Source organism: Apteryx rowi, unplaced genomic scaffold (assembly GCF_003343035.1).
Source record: "Apteryx rowi isolate R43461 unplaced genomic scaffold, aptRow1 scaffold_0, whole genome shotgun sequence".
NCBI classification, from domain to species: Eukaryota; Metazoa; Chordata; class Aves; order Apterygiformes; family Apterygidae; genus Apteryx; species Apteryx rowi.
Genome location: NW_020447195.1, coordinates 10921311 through 10938286, shown reverse-complemented (window position 1 = coordinate 10938286; position 16976 = coordinate 10921311). Strand labels below are relative to the sequence as shown.

Here is a 16976-nt window from a genome sequence, read left to right as displayed (position 1 = left end):
TGGGAATGGGGAAATAGTACAGGTTTTTAGCCTCTAAGAGTTCCTAATGAAGTGGAGTTCTTCTCTTTTCAATCAAGAACAAGGGCGGAGATATTTTCAAGTAACTTCAGTTGTTACTCCTTCATCCCTGTATTCTGCAGGTCTTCTACCATGCTTCCCTTTCCAATTGCCTGTGACAGCAGGAAATGAACCAGTGGATGGATGGAGAACTAAGGGGTTTTATCTACTCAATCCGACCATTACTTGCTGACAAAAAGCTCTGATGCTCTGACTTTTCTATAACAATCTTTTGACTAAATATATAATCTACTTCAAGTGTATGGGATCAATGAACTTTTAAACTATATTTTGAATGGATATAATAAATTCAGGAAGGACCAAAGCAGAACACACCGTATTCCTGGAATTTTAGCTCCAAATGATAGCCTTTCACTTACAGAAGTTCAGATGCTGCTATGTACTGTATGCTAGACAGAGACTCATTCTCCACTGTACAGGCTTGCTTCTTAGTGTTTTCTCTTTATTTGATCCAGGAAAGACCTTGAGCTATTGGTGTTTCAGCCCTGGATACAGCATGCATGAGCTTGTTCGACAGGGGGTCAGGACAATTATCCTTACCAGTGGTACACTCTCCCCTCTCTCATCATTTACGATGGAAATGCAGATGTAAGTACCTAGATGTATGAACAGTAGCATTAATGAAAGTGTACAATCTGCGCTCATGATTTTAGGTTTTAATTCAGAATTTGTGTGTTCTGGACTGAAAGTATGATAAGGAATTATAGAATGAGTATGACTTGGATCTCATTTTCCTGTTCTTCAGCCCTTTTCCTGTTTGCTTGGAGAATCCACATGTTATTGATAAGCACCAGCTCTGGGTTGGGATCATTCCCAAGGGACCTGATGGAACTGTGCTCACTTCTACCTATGAAAAAAGGTAATGAACTTCCATTTGGAATTCTGCTTTGAAATCGTGGGTTCCAACATTAGGGGTTCTGTTTAAAAGAGGGAGCTAGTGAAATAAGTGGTCTCTGGAGTTCTTTTCTTGGATAAACACTGTGCTAAATACAACACCCTTTAACAATTAAAGTAGAAAATTTAGAAATGTAGAGCTGGAAGGGATGGAGTGTCAGGGTCCTGAATGCACTAACAGGCCTTAATGGCCCTGTTCAGCCTCACCTGGGGCCTCCACCCACATCTTCTGCTAATGTGTCCAGGGAGCTCTGTTTAAGCTCAAGCCTGGGTCATCAGCCCCTGCCTAGCTATGTTGTAGGAATGCCTGTGTCTAGCTTCATCACAGCCGTGCCTGGCCCTGGACCCCATTGGTCTGGACACTGACCTGCTGATTGACTTCCTTGGACCTGCCTTGTCAGTATGGACCTGCCTATCTGACCCTTGTTTTTTGTCGCTGGACTTGATCTTGATTTGCTGATGTGTTCCTGTCTTGGCCTTGGGCCTGCCTCATCACTGCAAACTTGCCTGATGATCTGGACTCTTGGTTGAACCTGGCTACCATCTCCAGGTCTGCTCTGCTTGCCTTCCTTGGGTTGCACAGGGTCTGGGCCCTTTCTGGTGAGGCCCCTGCCCTGCCCACCTTCTTGTCCTGCTCAGCTCCCTGTCCCTTACGGAGCAGCCAGCCCTCGCTGCTCCCTAAGATGGAGCCCGCATCCTAAACTTCTTGCTGAAGGCTTGGGTAACTCAACATACTGGTAGTGAACTTGAAACGTAATTGAACTAAATAGCAAGCTTTTTGGCTTCCCCTTTGCATCTGCATTGCCTTTTGGGGGAAAACGTGCCTGAATCTTTGTCAAGTTTTTCATCTTTTTTTTTCTTCTTTTTTCTGGTCTTCTGTCATTTTGTTTATGTCCTTCTGTTCTTCAAAGTAGTCACAGTACTCCTGCTGCAGCTTCTGCTCTTTCTGTATCAGAAACAGAAAAGCTGCTGGCAAGGAAAGTGAAGGCCAAAACAAAAGGTTTCATTGTATATTGACTTCCATTTTGCAATATGCTGTTCTAATTGGGATCTCTGCATATAAATTTAATAGGTAGTTTCATATTTTGCTGTACATGGCAGCTGGTTCTGCGCTTAGCAGTTCTTTGAAGGTACTAGGGAGTGGTGTTGCATTGGTGGTGCTGCTGTGTTTAAAGATATAATCCTTCTGTGGTATTATGACTACGAGAGACCAGTTCCTCCTGTGATACATACACATTCTTCTATTGTAATTTTCTTCCTGGAGCACCCATAGTTTTTGTTGTTGTTGTTGTTGTTGTTGTTTTTTTAATGTCAGCACATTCTTAAATCTATTTTGAGTTCAACATTATAGTCAAACCCCTGGCTGAAAATTCTTTAATCTGTTTTAGTCTGTTTCTGGCTTTACTTGTTTTCAAGAATATAGAAAAGCTCAAAAACAGATCTCTGAGAGCTTATATGGTAGAAAAAGGGGGAAAGTGCCGAATGTTCCAAGGGACTCAGCATTTGTCATTGGCTTTTACAGAGGGAGGAAGACTGGAAAACCCTTGGCCAATATTTTTCATTCTCAGAAGCTGTGTGCACCATTTCAGTTTATTTTGTTGTCTCTTCTGAGGGGAGGAAACTGGGTATTTCCCTCCTCCCCCACTTCTAGAACACCTTTTTTGAAGGAAGGGGATGAACAGTATTTGCCATATTTTGACAACATCCGTAAGGTGATAGTGGTATTTGTAGGTCTTGCAAAAATAACTGTGTGTGTTTTACTTCCCCCCCCCCCGCATATACAAGTTTCCTGGGAAAGCAGAGTATGCAAAACTACAGGGAACTGTAAAGAATGAAACCTAAGGGCATGAAAAAACAAGTGAAATTTCGGTCAGGACTGGAAGAAGCAGATAAATACCGTATAGTCATTATAGAGCAGTACTGTGTTAATTAAAGATAAGTGATTCACTTAGCTTATACCACCAGTAAATAGTAACTAAAGCAACCAAATTCCCCCCCTTCCCCCTGCAGTCTCACCACACCTAATTCATCAATAACTCCTTTAGATAGTTGTAATATTAGTAATATTAGTCAGGGTTGGCAGCATCTACAGACTTTTCTGGCAGAAATTTCATCCTTAATAAATTAATATTAATCATAAAATTCATGACATAGGGCTGCACATTTCCACTTGCTAAATGTTGATAATGTTGAAGCTTAGATTGTCTTCAGTGTTAATAATAAAAATGTTTAATAGTAGTATCATGTAGTCAAGGTATTGCCCACAAATGTTGTGTCCTTGGTATAGGTGACTGCTACAGGAAGGACAGTAATGGAAGTATGGATATGCTATTTTAGATGAAGATTATCAGAGGAAGTCAATATATATGAAAGAAATATAGAAAAGGAAATACAATTATGTTGTTTGATTTTCTGCTTTGTAGGTTTTCAGAGGAATATTTATCTTCTCTGGGGAAAACAGTTGGTAAGTGAGGTGTTTGGATTTCAGAAACAGGCTATCGCACAGGATTTTTAGAAATCCTTTGGAAGGTGTCTGCAATGTTAAAAATGACAGATAATAAGATAGAGAAAGGTAAAGAGCTGCACTGCATATCTAAATCATATCTGATTTTGCACGCTGTTGTTTGCTCAGGCAGCTGGCTACTGCAATTGCATGTGAAAATCAGTGCAAGTCCTTCTTTGATATTTCCAAGTTAGGAGGTCATTTTTATTGCCAGTTGTTTGAGTCAAAAATGTGGGCCCTAAACGTGGTCAGAAAGTGGTGCAAACTGGAAAATAGATGCGCAGAGATGTTGTTGAAAAATAAATCAAGCATCAATTTGCAAAAAAAATTACGGATCTCAAGAGGCCAATGCAATTTCACATGATGTGTGTATAGGTACCGTATCAAGCCCACCTTGATACAGCATTTACTGTTTTGGTCATGTTTTACAAATACAGTAGAACTACAGAATTTTAATGTGAGAGAATAATGAAAGATAAATGTTTGTGTAGCTTGGCTAAGATATGATTGAAGGGAATCTGTTAAATCTAGAAATGTTTGAATGAAATGAGCCCAAAGAAGCAAAAAGGAAGGAAAGTGCTCTGAGGTGTTGAGCTTGGCCTAAATGGTGAAATTAAGAAAACGCTTTCACAACATACTGGATCAATTTTTTTTCAGTGAAGTGTAGACTGCATTCTGTATGCTGTGCATACAGTACAGTGTATACTGTATTTTTTCAGTGAAGTGTATGCTTTATGTATATGTATGTTTGGGAGAAAGTCTCCAAAGCAAGCTCTTGGTACCTCATCCATTGCTGAGAACGTTAAAACTACAGTGGACCAAGAGTGGAGGAACTGATCTAAAAAATGACCTTACTGTCATATGGGAAAGTATGGCAGGTGATATTGCATTTCTTCCATCTCTAGTATTTGGTGTCATTTGTAATGCATTTTATTGTGTTAACTTTTCACTTTGGAAAACTAATTAGGCAGCTATATTTAATTGTATACCTTGGCAACAAGGTTATTGAAATGATTAAAATAAATTAACTTTTTCTAATACAACAAATTTCATGTTGAGAAAGCAGAAAATATTTCTGAGGGAAACCATGCTGTTAATTTATTTTTCCTCCACAGTCTATGCACTCCATCTCAGGAGAAAAATGCCCTGAATTAGATACATTTGCCTATCTCATTGCAGGTAACCTTGTGCGAGTTGTTCCCCATGGGCTGTTGGTGTTCTTCCCATCGTATCCTGTCATGGATAAAAGCCTGGAATATTGGAGAGTATGATGATTCTTCTGCCTTTATACGTGCTTTAGCTATGCACTTTGGGCAGTGTACAGTTATGCTATCTAACCATGCTCATTAAAAATTCTTTGTTAATAAGCAATTATAAAATGGGGAAAGTAAAATCCTAGGTAAGGTTTCTTTTATTTTGATCACAGTACGCTGAATTGCAGTATTGTAGAAACTAAAGCCTAGAAGAATCTTTTGACATTATTTGATTTGACCTCAGAGCTCATTTAATTTCATATTGCAGGGAGAATCCCTAGGAGGTTGATGTTGGGAACTTGCAAGTTGGAGAGAAAAGAAATGATTCTCACTTAATGGCATTTACACTGAGAAAGATTTCAACCCTCTGTGTAATGTTTGAGTTATGCCAACTGCCAGGGACTGTTGTTTTCCTAGTGGTGTTGGAGTCGCATGTTTCTGGCCCATCTCTTCCTCTGTTTGGCAAGAGAAACTGGCTATGGGGGAAGGATGTGATGACCACTCTTGATGGCATTTCTGGTATATGTTTGCTTTCATATGGATGTTTGTGGTGTATTACTTGTTTAACAGGAGCATGATTTTGCTAAAAGAATAGAAGAAGTGAAGCCAATGTTTGTGGAACCAAGGAATAAAGGCAGCTTCACAGAGGTTGGTAATATGCATTGCATACCTGTAATATTTTCACAAATTATGCTTAAATACCTTTTATAAGATGTGTTTCATTGTGAACTGCGTATTCCTAGAATAAAAATCAAAAGCTCTGAGGACTTCTTTGAAGTACAATTCTTCCACGCATCATTTTTCACTCTTTCAGCTAGTTGCGCAGGATATAGTCTTCATTTGAAATCCACTGATGTAACAGCTGCTAGTATAACATACATATATATTGAGTAATTGAGGTGCTAGAAAACCATCACTTGAGTAGCTGGCATCTTTGAATGTTTTGTGGGCCATTTCCTCCCAACTTGTCATGCTTTGGGTTTTTATGGGATTGTGCGGTACGTGTTTGATGAAGGATACCTTTAAGTAGCAGATTGGTACTAACTTTTGYACAATGGCTATGGTCATTAGAGGCCTGCATCTGCCAGTGGAAATGTTTGTGTGCAATATTTCCCTGTAATTGTGCAGCAGTAAACTCCTAAATTACCACTGAAATGGGAAGCCCTTTAGGGGCTTTCAGGTACCTTTTTCACCTAGGAATCAATAACTTAGTATTTCATGCATTTACTGTTTGAAATGAAAACCAATGAAAGAGAAGGGTTTGGACTCTAAGAAAGAAAGGACAACTTTCATTACTCATTTAAATAATACATAAAGGTATCAGTTGCAAGTTAAATATAAGCGATTTAATTTAGAGCACAGAACATTCTGAATCACTGCTGCTGCTAAAAAGAAGATGGACACATGACACAGAAATGTAATATAAGGGCACAAATGTGAGCTACACTGGAAGATGGTGGGTAGGATTTGTCCCGGTTTTCACTGAACAGTAGCAAGGTGCTTTGTCTTTTGTTCTGTCAGTGAACCATTAAAGGAGATTCTCATTGTAGATTCTTGTTGTTCCTTGTGGATTTTCCCTTCTATGTAACTGCAGGGCCAAGATTAATTTTATGGGCTGGTGGCTTTATTAAAATCGGATTTCTTCATAGGCACAAATATTTATCTGCTGTTGTGTTCTCTGCTTGCCCATAAATCATGTGCTGTTGAATATGAATTAAAATTCTGTCCTAACTTCCTAGGTCTTTGAAACTCCCCCACTTTTCCTGCTTTTTTTCTTGTTTACTTAGAGCCTCTTTTGTTTGCTTCTTAGAGTAAATAGTATCTTTGAATTGCTTTCCTGGTCTGCCTTTTCTTACTCAAGAATTCATAGGAACGCAGCGCAGTCCATGTTTTGCCTTTTCTTCAGAAGTACCTGATATCAGTCTTTTATGCTTACCCAGGAGTATTCTGGATTTCATTGTAATGTGAGAAGCCATTTGCTTATTGAAATCCTTACATTTACAATTATGCTCCAGTAAGGAAAATGATACTAAGCCAAATTAATCATATTTTTGGATCACAAAGTGCGAGTCAAATTTATCTAGTATAGGTTTCTATTTGTCCATATGTAAAGAGGATAATTCCACTGTTGCTCTTACTTAAACTAGTTTATCTTTTAGGTAATGGATGCATACTATGATAAAATTGTCTGTCCTAAGTCCAGCGGAGCTGCTTTTTTGGCAGTATGTCGGGGGAAGGTAATGTAACAGAGAATTTATATCCTCTGAGATAAATTATATAGGTGATGGAAGAAAACAGCTTTGTTTTGGATTTGAGAAGTATATTTATGTTGTGTGACTCTAATTATATGTGCAAAAAGCAAGAGGAGAAGTGGGATGCCCTGAAGCCTCTTCACATTTATGTCAATTATACAGATCTTTCAAGGGATACATCTTTGCGTTCCTTAAAGGGGATGAGCTTCATGATGTTTTATATTTCTTGTTGGCAGCTCATTCACTTCATTGGATGAGAAAAACAGTTCTGGAGAACGTTTAAAAGAAACATCTGTGATCAAACATGTTAGAACAATGTTGCTGAAAACCAAAAATATTGCTCAGTTTAAGAGATGGAATTTATATCAAGTTCAGGTCCCCTGTGAACATTTGATGGCCTTTCATTTACATTTTCCAGTGTTTATAAATTGATCTGTTACCAGTGAAAGTATTTGCAAAGTCATAAATTACTCCTCCAGCCTTTTTGCTGCTTGCTTCTACCTGGTGCCTGCCAACAGAAACTTGACTCAACTTTTTTTTTGCACCTCTAGTCCCAGTCTCCATACCAGCTGTTGGATCAATTAAGGAATAACATAGCTCTTGTTGGGTGGGACTCTCAGTGAGTATGTCTGACCTTCTGACAGTAATATATCAGCCTGGGAGGTACAGAGTGTCTGTGGAGAGACTGTGCTTTGTAGTAACACACAGTTTAAGGACAGACTGTTTAGATTAGTGTGGTCAAAGGGTGCGTGACTGCAAACCTGGAGATAAACCAACAAAGGCACGTTATCAAAAGCTGCCTAAAACTTAGCTCCCTTCTCAGCTGTCCCTTCAAGATTCCCTCTCAAGTTGTCATGCAGCCTTTAGGTTGACAATAGGTTCTGGCAAGTTTTTCCGTTCCCTGAAAGAAACCTAGAGTGCCAGCTCTTTTATAAAGAGAAGATTTTGTGTTAGTTGCTCTAGGTTTTTTACAGGCATAGGGGATTTGGTAAATTAGGCACTGTATGTAGGCCTGGATTGCCTTTAAAAGCTCACAGGAATTCTTTTGTGTGTGTGTGTGTCTTTCATTTCTTTTGTCTAAGCTGGTTCTTCTCATGCTCTTATTAGCCTGAGGGACCTCCTTTTTCTGTACCCAAGATGAAATGTCCATAACTAAAACCATATAACTGCTAGCTTCAGCTGGACTGGGAATAACATCACAGTGCATCCCGCAATTGTGTTCTTCCTTGGTGACGATGCTGGTTTCAGCAGGCCAGAGTCAGTCACTCACCCATCCATACCCGTCACATGCCTCATCACAGCTGTTTGTACAGCTGTGGTAAATGAGTTTGGAGAATTAATTCAGCTGAGGAAACAAACCAACTTTTTCTCCCGTATTATTTTTCAGTCCATTCAATTCTCTGATCTTGTTCATTTCACAAACCGGTTCGCCAGCACAGCATGGGGCATGCTGCAGAGGCATGAGCAAGTGGTCAAAGAGTGAGAACTGCTTGAACTGATGTAAGCAGCACAGCTGGTGACTATGACATTATAGTCTGGTGGTTTCTGAGCAGATTTTTGGTAGCTTTCCATTATTGCTTTGAAATGATTCTGTTAATTTTTGATGCAAAAGGTTTGCCATGTTCTTACTGCATCTTCTTATTCAGAGTATGGAAGGATTAAAGAGAGGTGTTAATTGAAATTTAACACCATCTCAGTGCAACTGTTCTGCTCATCCAGGAGTAAGACATAAATACAGTAATGGTGTTGCCTGAGGTATGCTTTGTCAGGGCCTCCTAGGAAGAAAAAAAAAAAAGCTAAGTTTAAATTCCTGGCATAAAAGCAAAAAATCTAGTTGAAACTTGTCATAATATATTTACAAACTACACTTGGCTAAGGATTTAATATCATGGAGCAAAAAGGCCAAGAACTGCTAGCTCGCTCTGATATGTCACTTCAGTTCCTGTTGGTAAAGGAAAACACTATCTCTTCAGGCCAGTGAAGGCCTGGACTTTGCAGACATGAATGGACGAGGAGTCATCATTACTGGACTTCCATTTCCTCCTCGTATGGAGCCAAGAATTGTTCTAAAGATGCAGTTCCTGGATGAAATGAGAAGAAGTGGCGCAGGTGCACAGGTAATACTGCGCAACTTTTCACTGTTGACTATTTGCTAATTTGTTTTGTCCTTGTTTCTCCCTCTGTCTTTAAGGGTTTTGGCTTTTTTCCTTCCAACCTCATGGAACCATGAATATCAAAACAGTCAGAGTATAGTCACAAGTATAGTCACATTTTTCTGAAAGGTGAAGGATTCCAAATTCTGCTTCCGATTACAAGGTTGCAATCGAATACAGGCTCAAAAAAATGTGTCATTAAAGTTTCAAAGTCTTTTGTGTGCATGTTATCTATATATTTTTCCGAAGGATTTCTTTCACACAGAAAGACATTGGGCAGCAAGCATTGCCTGTGATAGCACTTGCTTGTTCTTTTTTTAGTATTCTTCAGGCAAGAGAATGAATGGCATTATAAATTGTTTATTATCCTGCAAGATAGCTATTAGGCATTTAATATGGTGAGTTCATCGTAGTACCAAGGCTGTCAGTATATTCCAAATAGCTCCTCAAGTTGGATTTTAGTACTTGAGTTTTCAGTGTCCCATAAGTCAGGTGAGATATTGGAGTGAACCTATATTTGGCTTTCCTAGGCTTTTAGCGATTTGACAGTTGATCTTGTTGGATACATTTCCTAATGATTTGGAAGGAAATATTTGCTACACAGAGAATACCTTTTATCTGCTAAATAACATAATTCTTTCTCCCACTTATTGTAGTATTTATCCGGGCGTGAGTGGTACAGTCAGCAAGCTTCCCGGGCTGTTAATCAGGCTATCGGCAGAGTCATCAGACATCGCCAAGACTATGGTGCAATCTTCCTGTGTGACCAAAGGTGAAACCTTGTTTCTAGAGCATAAGCATGTATCAACATCTTTATATCCCAACATGTGTATTTGTATTTTGTATATAAATGAGCTACTGTGGAGAAGGTTACAGTTCAGAAGTAGCTAAATGATCTTATATAACAGGTCAGATAGCAAACAAATTACTTTCCTACAATAGTGCAATTGTTATCTTCTGATCACAAAATGCGTTGTCTTGGAGCTGCAGAAAGATACTGATGGTATTAATGCAAAATAACCTGAGTTGTCGAATTTATATCTGTATGTCTCTTTATGCTTTTTTTCTCGTTGCAAATTATGTGATTGCTGTAACTTGTGGTTTTATATTTCCCTATCTCTCATTTGAGAAGGTAGTCCTCTGAACTGCAGTTAAGAGGAGTAGAAGGAAGAGGAGGAAAGATTATGTTGCCAGAACAACTGAGAATTTGATAGCCTTCTATGTGGAGGCCTGACTGGGGACACTGAACATAGCACAGTTCAGTACTAATTTTGTACACTTAAAGATTTTATGGGCAAAAGATATGGATTGGATGATTGTACAGTACATAGTATCAACAAAACCCTTTTCTTCTGAGTGCAGATATCACCCCAATTGTAGTTATTGTGCAGTTTTGAACTTTTATTTTCTTACTGTTGCTTCCTAGTCCTTTTGGACCCTGATTTATCATTTGTTTAATACATCTGGCCACCTGGCAAAAATAATTCTCTCCTTGTCCAATCCTACACAGGTTCACAACTGGTGATGTAAGAGACAAGCTACCTTCATGGGTCCGTCCTTATGTAAAGGTTTATGACAACTTCGGGCATGCAGTCAGAGGTGTCTCTCTCTTCTTCCGTGTTGCTCAAGAAGTTGTAAGTGTCTTTAAAAAATTTTCTTGATAGTGTTGGAAACTGGGAATACTAAGCCATGAGAGAGAGGTGGAGGAGTCTTGTCACTTTATTTGGAGTATCATGTTGCTTTGGAACCCTTACGTGAAAGGAGGTATGCTTTGTCTGTCTTTTCCAAAAGTGAGCTGGGAGACAGGGCAGGATATTTTGTCATGTTGCACAGCTTTTTAGGTTAGATTAGAAAAAAGGAAAATAGTTTCCTAAAGAAACACTGCATTCATTGGATGGTATAACAGTAGTGAAACTGATATTAGCATCAAAAAACTTTCCTCTCCCACCCTCAGGGAGAAGCCGTATGTGCAGAATAATCAGTCAAGCCTTCAAATTTACATTTAAGCTGATGGTGTAGAGAGTGAGGTACATTATCAGCTGATATTACCCCATCATCACTGGGTCATCTTTACTAAAATGATTTCCCTCTTAGCATTAAGAAGCTCTTTTTCTCAGTAGTGGTTTGCATATTGTAATGAAATAAAGCTAACAGTTTGGTAGTTCTTAGGTTAAAAAAGTAATCATTATAAAAAATCTTTCTAATTGTCTGGAGAAAGGCATAGCAAGAACCAGAGGCTGGAAGCCGGAGTCATGTTAGAAATAATGCCAAGCTTGCTTGATAGTGACTAACTATTAGGACAAATTTCCTGGTGAATGGGGGATTCTTCCCCTCAAAAATGGGAGATTAAAATTAGAGAAAACAATTAGATTTGGATTCCTTGAAAATGATTTAGCCAAGTACAAGTTATTCAACGTAATAAGTTACAGATGGATGAGACTGGATGATCTAATGATCTTTTCTGATTATAAATGGGAATTTCGTGGTAAATAAGAACCACAACCCAATGCATTTTGATATTTTGCAGGGATAATGTCAGGAAGCAATTGTTCCTTAACAGTGGCTTGTCTCCTTTTCTGTTATACAGGCCGCTTTGTGCCAAGCCTGTGCACCACACTTCAGCTGTCTGTCAGTTTCTAATTATTTGACCCTGTTGTCAGAAGCACATAAATCCAGAATGCTTAACGATCTGGCTGTCAGACTTATCTGGGAAAAATAGGATAACTTCAGGTTGCTGCTGGGATTTTTGGTTGCAAAGGAAGCAGTTAATGGATGGAAGAATAGCTTTTGCCTACTGTAACGTTTCTAAACTGTTTGCAGATGCCCCCACCCCTGCCACAATGCCCTTCTGGCTCTGCTGCTGCCCTAAGTGAAAGTGATCTGGCACCATCTACTTCATCTGAGCAGATTCAATCTATGAGAAAAGCCAAGAAATTGGATGATCATGTTCCAAGTTTGAAGAGGAAAAGAGTAGGTAGGTTTGGGTCCTCATAGATAGACTTTTGTTTAGACTTGTTTTATTTGTTCTAAACTAAACCAGAGGAAGTGGGGCAAGAAACTGGAAACTGAAATGGGGCAGAAAGGCAAGGAAGGCTCAATGACTGATGTAAAAGTCTGGTCAGAAGGCACATAGCTTAGCATTAGGGAACTGGGGAACCAATTGGGACTACCAGTCAGACTGGTGAGGCCTGAAAAGGTGCCCTGCAGAAAAGAGGGTGTTCAGTGAAATATCACAGATAGCTTAAAAAATAAGAGCTGTAAGTCTGTTTCTGACCAGCACTGCCTTTCATATGTCCCTCTTTTTCCATCTTGTTGTACAAATGACTCTTTTACACAGTGATCTGACTGAAAAAATAGGAGAGCATTGACCTCAAAAGAAAACAGTATTTTAGAATTTACGGTTAGCTGATGCCAAAGAGTGAAGTATTTCTCATGTCAGAATCTCTTGCAGAGTGTTCCACTCTGGATCACTCCCTCCTTCTGAAGAGAGCAGTGAAGTTGTATTTCAAACTGTGGTCAGAACAGTTGCAATTGAGTGCAAGGATGTGATTTCACATTACATCTAAACCCCTGTGACTGCAGGCTGTCATTGAAAGGGGTGACCTTGGTGACAACCTTTTTCTCTCTCAATTTCCAACCATGCATTTATGCTCCTTCCCTTGAGTTGAATCTATCTGTTGTGAAACAGCTCAGTGAGTGTCACGGTGAAGGGAGGGAAGAAATACCCTTCCTTATCTTGGTAATTTATGTTTGCCTGCCAGAGCCCCTTATTTAAGGACTTTCCCTGAGCCAGTTTCGCAGCTGTAGGTTTTATTAAAGCGACGGATAGAAGGTTTGAAATTGCCGTTGATAAATGCACTTGCTGCTACAAATTTTCTTTCTTTGAGCTCAAACTAACAATTAAGTGCTTTCAATAACAATATATTTCCCCGGGTAACGTCCAACGTTGTCGGAGGCGCAAATCTTACCAAAGAGGCGTCCCTGTTTGGGGGAGGGAAGAAGGAGGCTCGCTCATCAGCAATCTCCAGTGAACAGTTCAGGGGTTCAGGTTTTTTTTGCCCTGCAAAAACTTTAGTGAGCCGTCCTCTCTTTTATAGTTGCTGAAGGTGGGATGTGGAAGTGCAGCAGCCGTACTCCATTGGCTAGATTGCCACTTGCATGACTGTTGGGGGGTATCCCCCCCCCCTTATTTACATATTGTTATGCAGTGAAGGGCATTTTTTTAATATGGTAATCAGGGATAATGAGGCTGGGGGCACTCTAGGACAGCACTTAGTCTGTGATCAGCTGACTTTTTGGTACGCAACCCCTTGCGGTCGGGGCAGACCGCAATACCTTCATATCATTCCCTCCTCCGCCTCACCAGCTAGTTGGCTGCTCGTGTTGCAAAAGGGTGGTATGCTTTCTGTCACGTCCTGTTTCTCCTTTGTGCCCCCCYGCCTTTCCTCCCGAATTCTCTCCTGACTCCACAGTGAGTCAGACCAGCTTGCTGAACCATTTACCCTTCATCCGCATGATCACTAGGCCCATCTCAAAGGTGGGGCGGAATGTGTGACTGGAGGTGGAAGGAAGAAGCTGCATGACCTCTTTAATATGGATTTCCAGATGCACTACGTTAGCTGTAACATCAAACTGCACATGCAATCATAATTTTTGGCTAAAAAGTGTCTTGTACTGAATTTTTAACCTAATATACTTTAATTCTTTTCAAAATAGTGATTTTTCATAGCAACTGTCTCTATTTTAAGTCATTCCACAAGAAAGAGGAAACATATTTTGAGGAGAATGCCTTTTGGAAGTAGCAAACTGATACTCATTTAACACTGCTGACAGCTCCAAGTTCTGATATTTAAAACCAAGTATACCTGGAATGAGAATATATATTCAGGGGAGATGAGGTGACAGTATCTTATAGGGGCTAATACTGTGAGATTGTATGCTTTAAAAGCTGTATATTGTGTTTTTTAAAAAAAACAAAACATATTTCACAGAAAGGTCATTTAAAAGCAGGAACTCAGTTTTGGGGAAATCCATAAAACTACAGTAGTTAAACACAGACAACTGTGGCAGTAAGATTTTTTTTTTTTTTTTTCCATTGATCCTAAGCCATTTTGAAGTTAAATAAGACTTTCACTCTGGAAAAAGTTCGAGTGAAGTCCTAACTTAATTCTAGCCACCAGACTGTGGTAGCAAATGCTTGAGCCGTTTTGGGAGCGGTTAACCAAAATAAGCTTACTAAGCCATATAATACAGTCCCCCCTCAAGATGTGCGAACTGGGATAAACCAACGTATATTTGTGGATTGCTACATTTGGTCTTGAGGCAATGAAAAGTAACATAGAATGCAGGAGTTAACATGTTGATTTTTCATCTGTATTATGCAGGGATGTCAGTAAATGGAGATGTATCATCCAGCCTATGCACAGAATATGAACAAGAGCTGATCTGCCCTAGAAGGCAATGTATTGGACTCTTGGATGCATTGGAGCGTAATGAGAAGAGCTGTGAAGATGCAGAGGAGGAAGATGCCTTGCCAGGAGAGGAAAAGGTAATGAAAATGGTCTGGCATAATATGTGCTTTAAAGTAGAAACTGTAGGCTCTAAAACAAAATGAGTTTGGCATTAACTTAGAGATACCAGTTCAACCCCCTTTCAAGAAAAACCCATTATCATCAGTACTAGTAATTGCAAGTTATCATAACTGAGCTTAAACAAAGGGTTTCTTTGCCGTGTTTTACTGTATGACCAACAGATACGCACTTGCATTGTGCTTCATAAGAGCTGGTCATGTAGATTCCTGAAAGTTAAGTGCTCTCTGGAGTGCAAAGAGCTTTCAGTAAAGAGGTTGTAAATATGCAATTCTTCCTGGATTGAATGTGTCAGCACTTGGTATGTGAACAGATATTGTATTTAAAAAAAAAAAAGGGGAGAGGGGGTAGAAATGGCTATGAATTAGTAATTTTATAATCTGAACCGGAAGAGGTCTGCTATTGCGTTAGGAATAACAAAGCTTCTTCTATGCTGGTTTTCTTTTCTCTTGGATTGGATTTCCTAATATGTCACTGACTGGGCTGTGGTTCTCTTGCTTTCCCAAAATCTCTGTTTGCAGTTAGTTGTTGATGAGGTAGCTTCCTTACCTGACTATAATCAGCAGGGGTGGTTAACTGCTGGCTTGCAGGTTAAGTTTGGCCAGTGACTGCTTTTGTGGACTCCAGGAATGCCTAGAATAAGACAGTTGCAGCATCCCTAAGCAGTTTGATTAGGGGAAAGATTCATAAGGGGAAGCTTGGAAGTGTAAGGAATATCTAGGGAATATTTAAAGGGGCCTAGGAGATACAGATGTAGGGATGTGGGAATGCACAAGCTTGGAGTAACGGACAAAGGTAGAGAATATTTAACTTGTGCAGTTGACTGAGAAATCAACTTCATTGCCCGCAGGCAGCCTAACCATGCCAGAGTACAGATGCCAGAACTTATTCTCTGGAAAGCCCAGCATATCTCCCGGGACCCACTAACTCAGCAGCAGTGTCGTGTCAACACAGCTACACTGCTTTTGGGCCAGTTCAGCTTTTTGTCAAGCCAGATAAACAGATGGTCCTAACGGTTTGACAATGAGTCAGCTCGTGTCCACTTGCTAATGTGACGTTACTACTCATCTGTGGCTTTTAAAGGACTCTCTGGTCATCTTGTGCTGCACCTAAATTGGTGCCAAGGCTCTGGGGAGTGTAGTCTTGAGACACCCGGTGCTTTTGAGGGAGCCAGCTTTCATTCTGCGGTGATGAGCTCATGTTCATGACTGACAGATTTGGACTGATAACGTGGTTGGTGTGCTTTTGTATCTTTCCCCACCATCCATGATAGTATCTCTGTTACCAGTTTTTCTTTCATCCAGGTCATGCTGAAACCAGGTTCCCTAAATATGGAAATTTAGGTGCAGTTATTCTCAAACAATTTGCTGGAGGGGAAAGTGCCCTCTAAGAATACAGCTATTTGCTATCTCAAAAAAAATCTAAGTGCAAGAAATAGAGTCCCTGAATCCATTTGAAGAATGATTTGACCATTCCCCTTAATCAGTTTTCCTTGTGAGATATGCCTTGTGGAAGCACATCTTTCAGAAGCCTTATCTCTTCTGGATTGTGTTATTTACGATGGTGCCTTTACCTAGCCAGGATTAGGAAGATGCCTCTGATTGATTTACCGACTTGTGGCATGTACCAGTTTGATTTACTGCTTGAATTCCAATTCTTCATTCTGTTACATGGTGTTTAAGTAAAATATATTTAAATGCCCTATATATTTGTACATATCCTGCTCAGACTTGTCTGGAATTCAGTATCCTTGCTGTATTAAGAGTTCACTGAAGGTTGTATTTCTGAGTATTAGCAACTGACTCTACAAACCAGCAAATCTGAAGTCACTGGTTTGGGTTTTTCTTTTTTTGGACTTCTGTTTTTGTTTGTCTTTTTTTTTGTCTTAAACCCTAGATCTGAAGCTTTATGATCTGAATAGAAGTGCTGAGTAGCCATAGTGGAATGCGAGGGATACCAGTATATTTCACTGCTTCCTCTCACAAATAAACAACACTATTCACTAAATACACTGATGGTCACCTGTTTGCTAAGAAATTCTTTTCTTGGGCAAGAGCAAAGAAATAAATCACTTGACATACCTTCTTTCTCAAGAGGCGTGTAGAAACCAATTGGCAATATGGGGCTATCCCACAGCTTCATATGTTACTCAGATGGGTGTTTTTAATAGGGTTGATACTGGCTTGTACTAATATTGGAGACTCTACTGTTAAGCAATTCCACTCCTCTTTGCTTATGCCAACTCGCTTCTCTTT

The 16976-nt window shown here is 39.7% G+C and overlaps 1 protein-coding gene across 13 annotated transcripts in view; it reads left to right on the top strand.

Annotated features, from left to right (window-relative positions):
- RTEL1 (regulator of telomere elongation helicase 1) overlaps positions 1–16976 on the top strand; it is a 54018-nt gene that overhangs the window by 21678 nt on the left and 15364 nt on the right. For 12 of the 13 annotated variants that reach the window (XR_003251953.1, XR_003251948.1, XR_003251951.1 and 9 more), the window contains 11 exons: positions 534–666; positions 824–937; positions 3396–3436; positions 4655–4740; positions 5299–5376; positions 6888–6965; positions 8954–9097; positions 9790–9905; positions 10644–10767; positions 11954–12107; positions 14518–14681. Coding sequence is in view for 9 of the 13 variants with exons in the window: in XM_026056017.1 (XP_025911802.1) it covers positions 534–666; positions 824–937; positions 3396–3436; positions 4655–4740; positions 5299–5376; positions 6888–6965; positions 8954–9097; positions 9790–9905; positions 10644–10767; positions 11954–12107; positions 14518–14681 (1232 nt within the window). In the remaining 4 variants the exon portion in view is untranslated. The remainder of the gene's footprint in view (positions 1–533; positions 667–823; positions 938–3395; positions 3437–4654; positions 4741–5298; positions 5377–6887; positions 6966–8953; positions 9098–9789; positions 9906–10643; positions 10768–11953; positions 12108–14517; positions 14682–16976) is intronic. The other variant, XM_026056028.1, reaches the window with a different exon arrangement.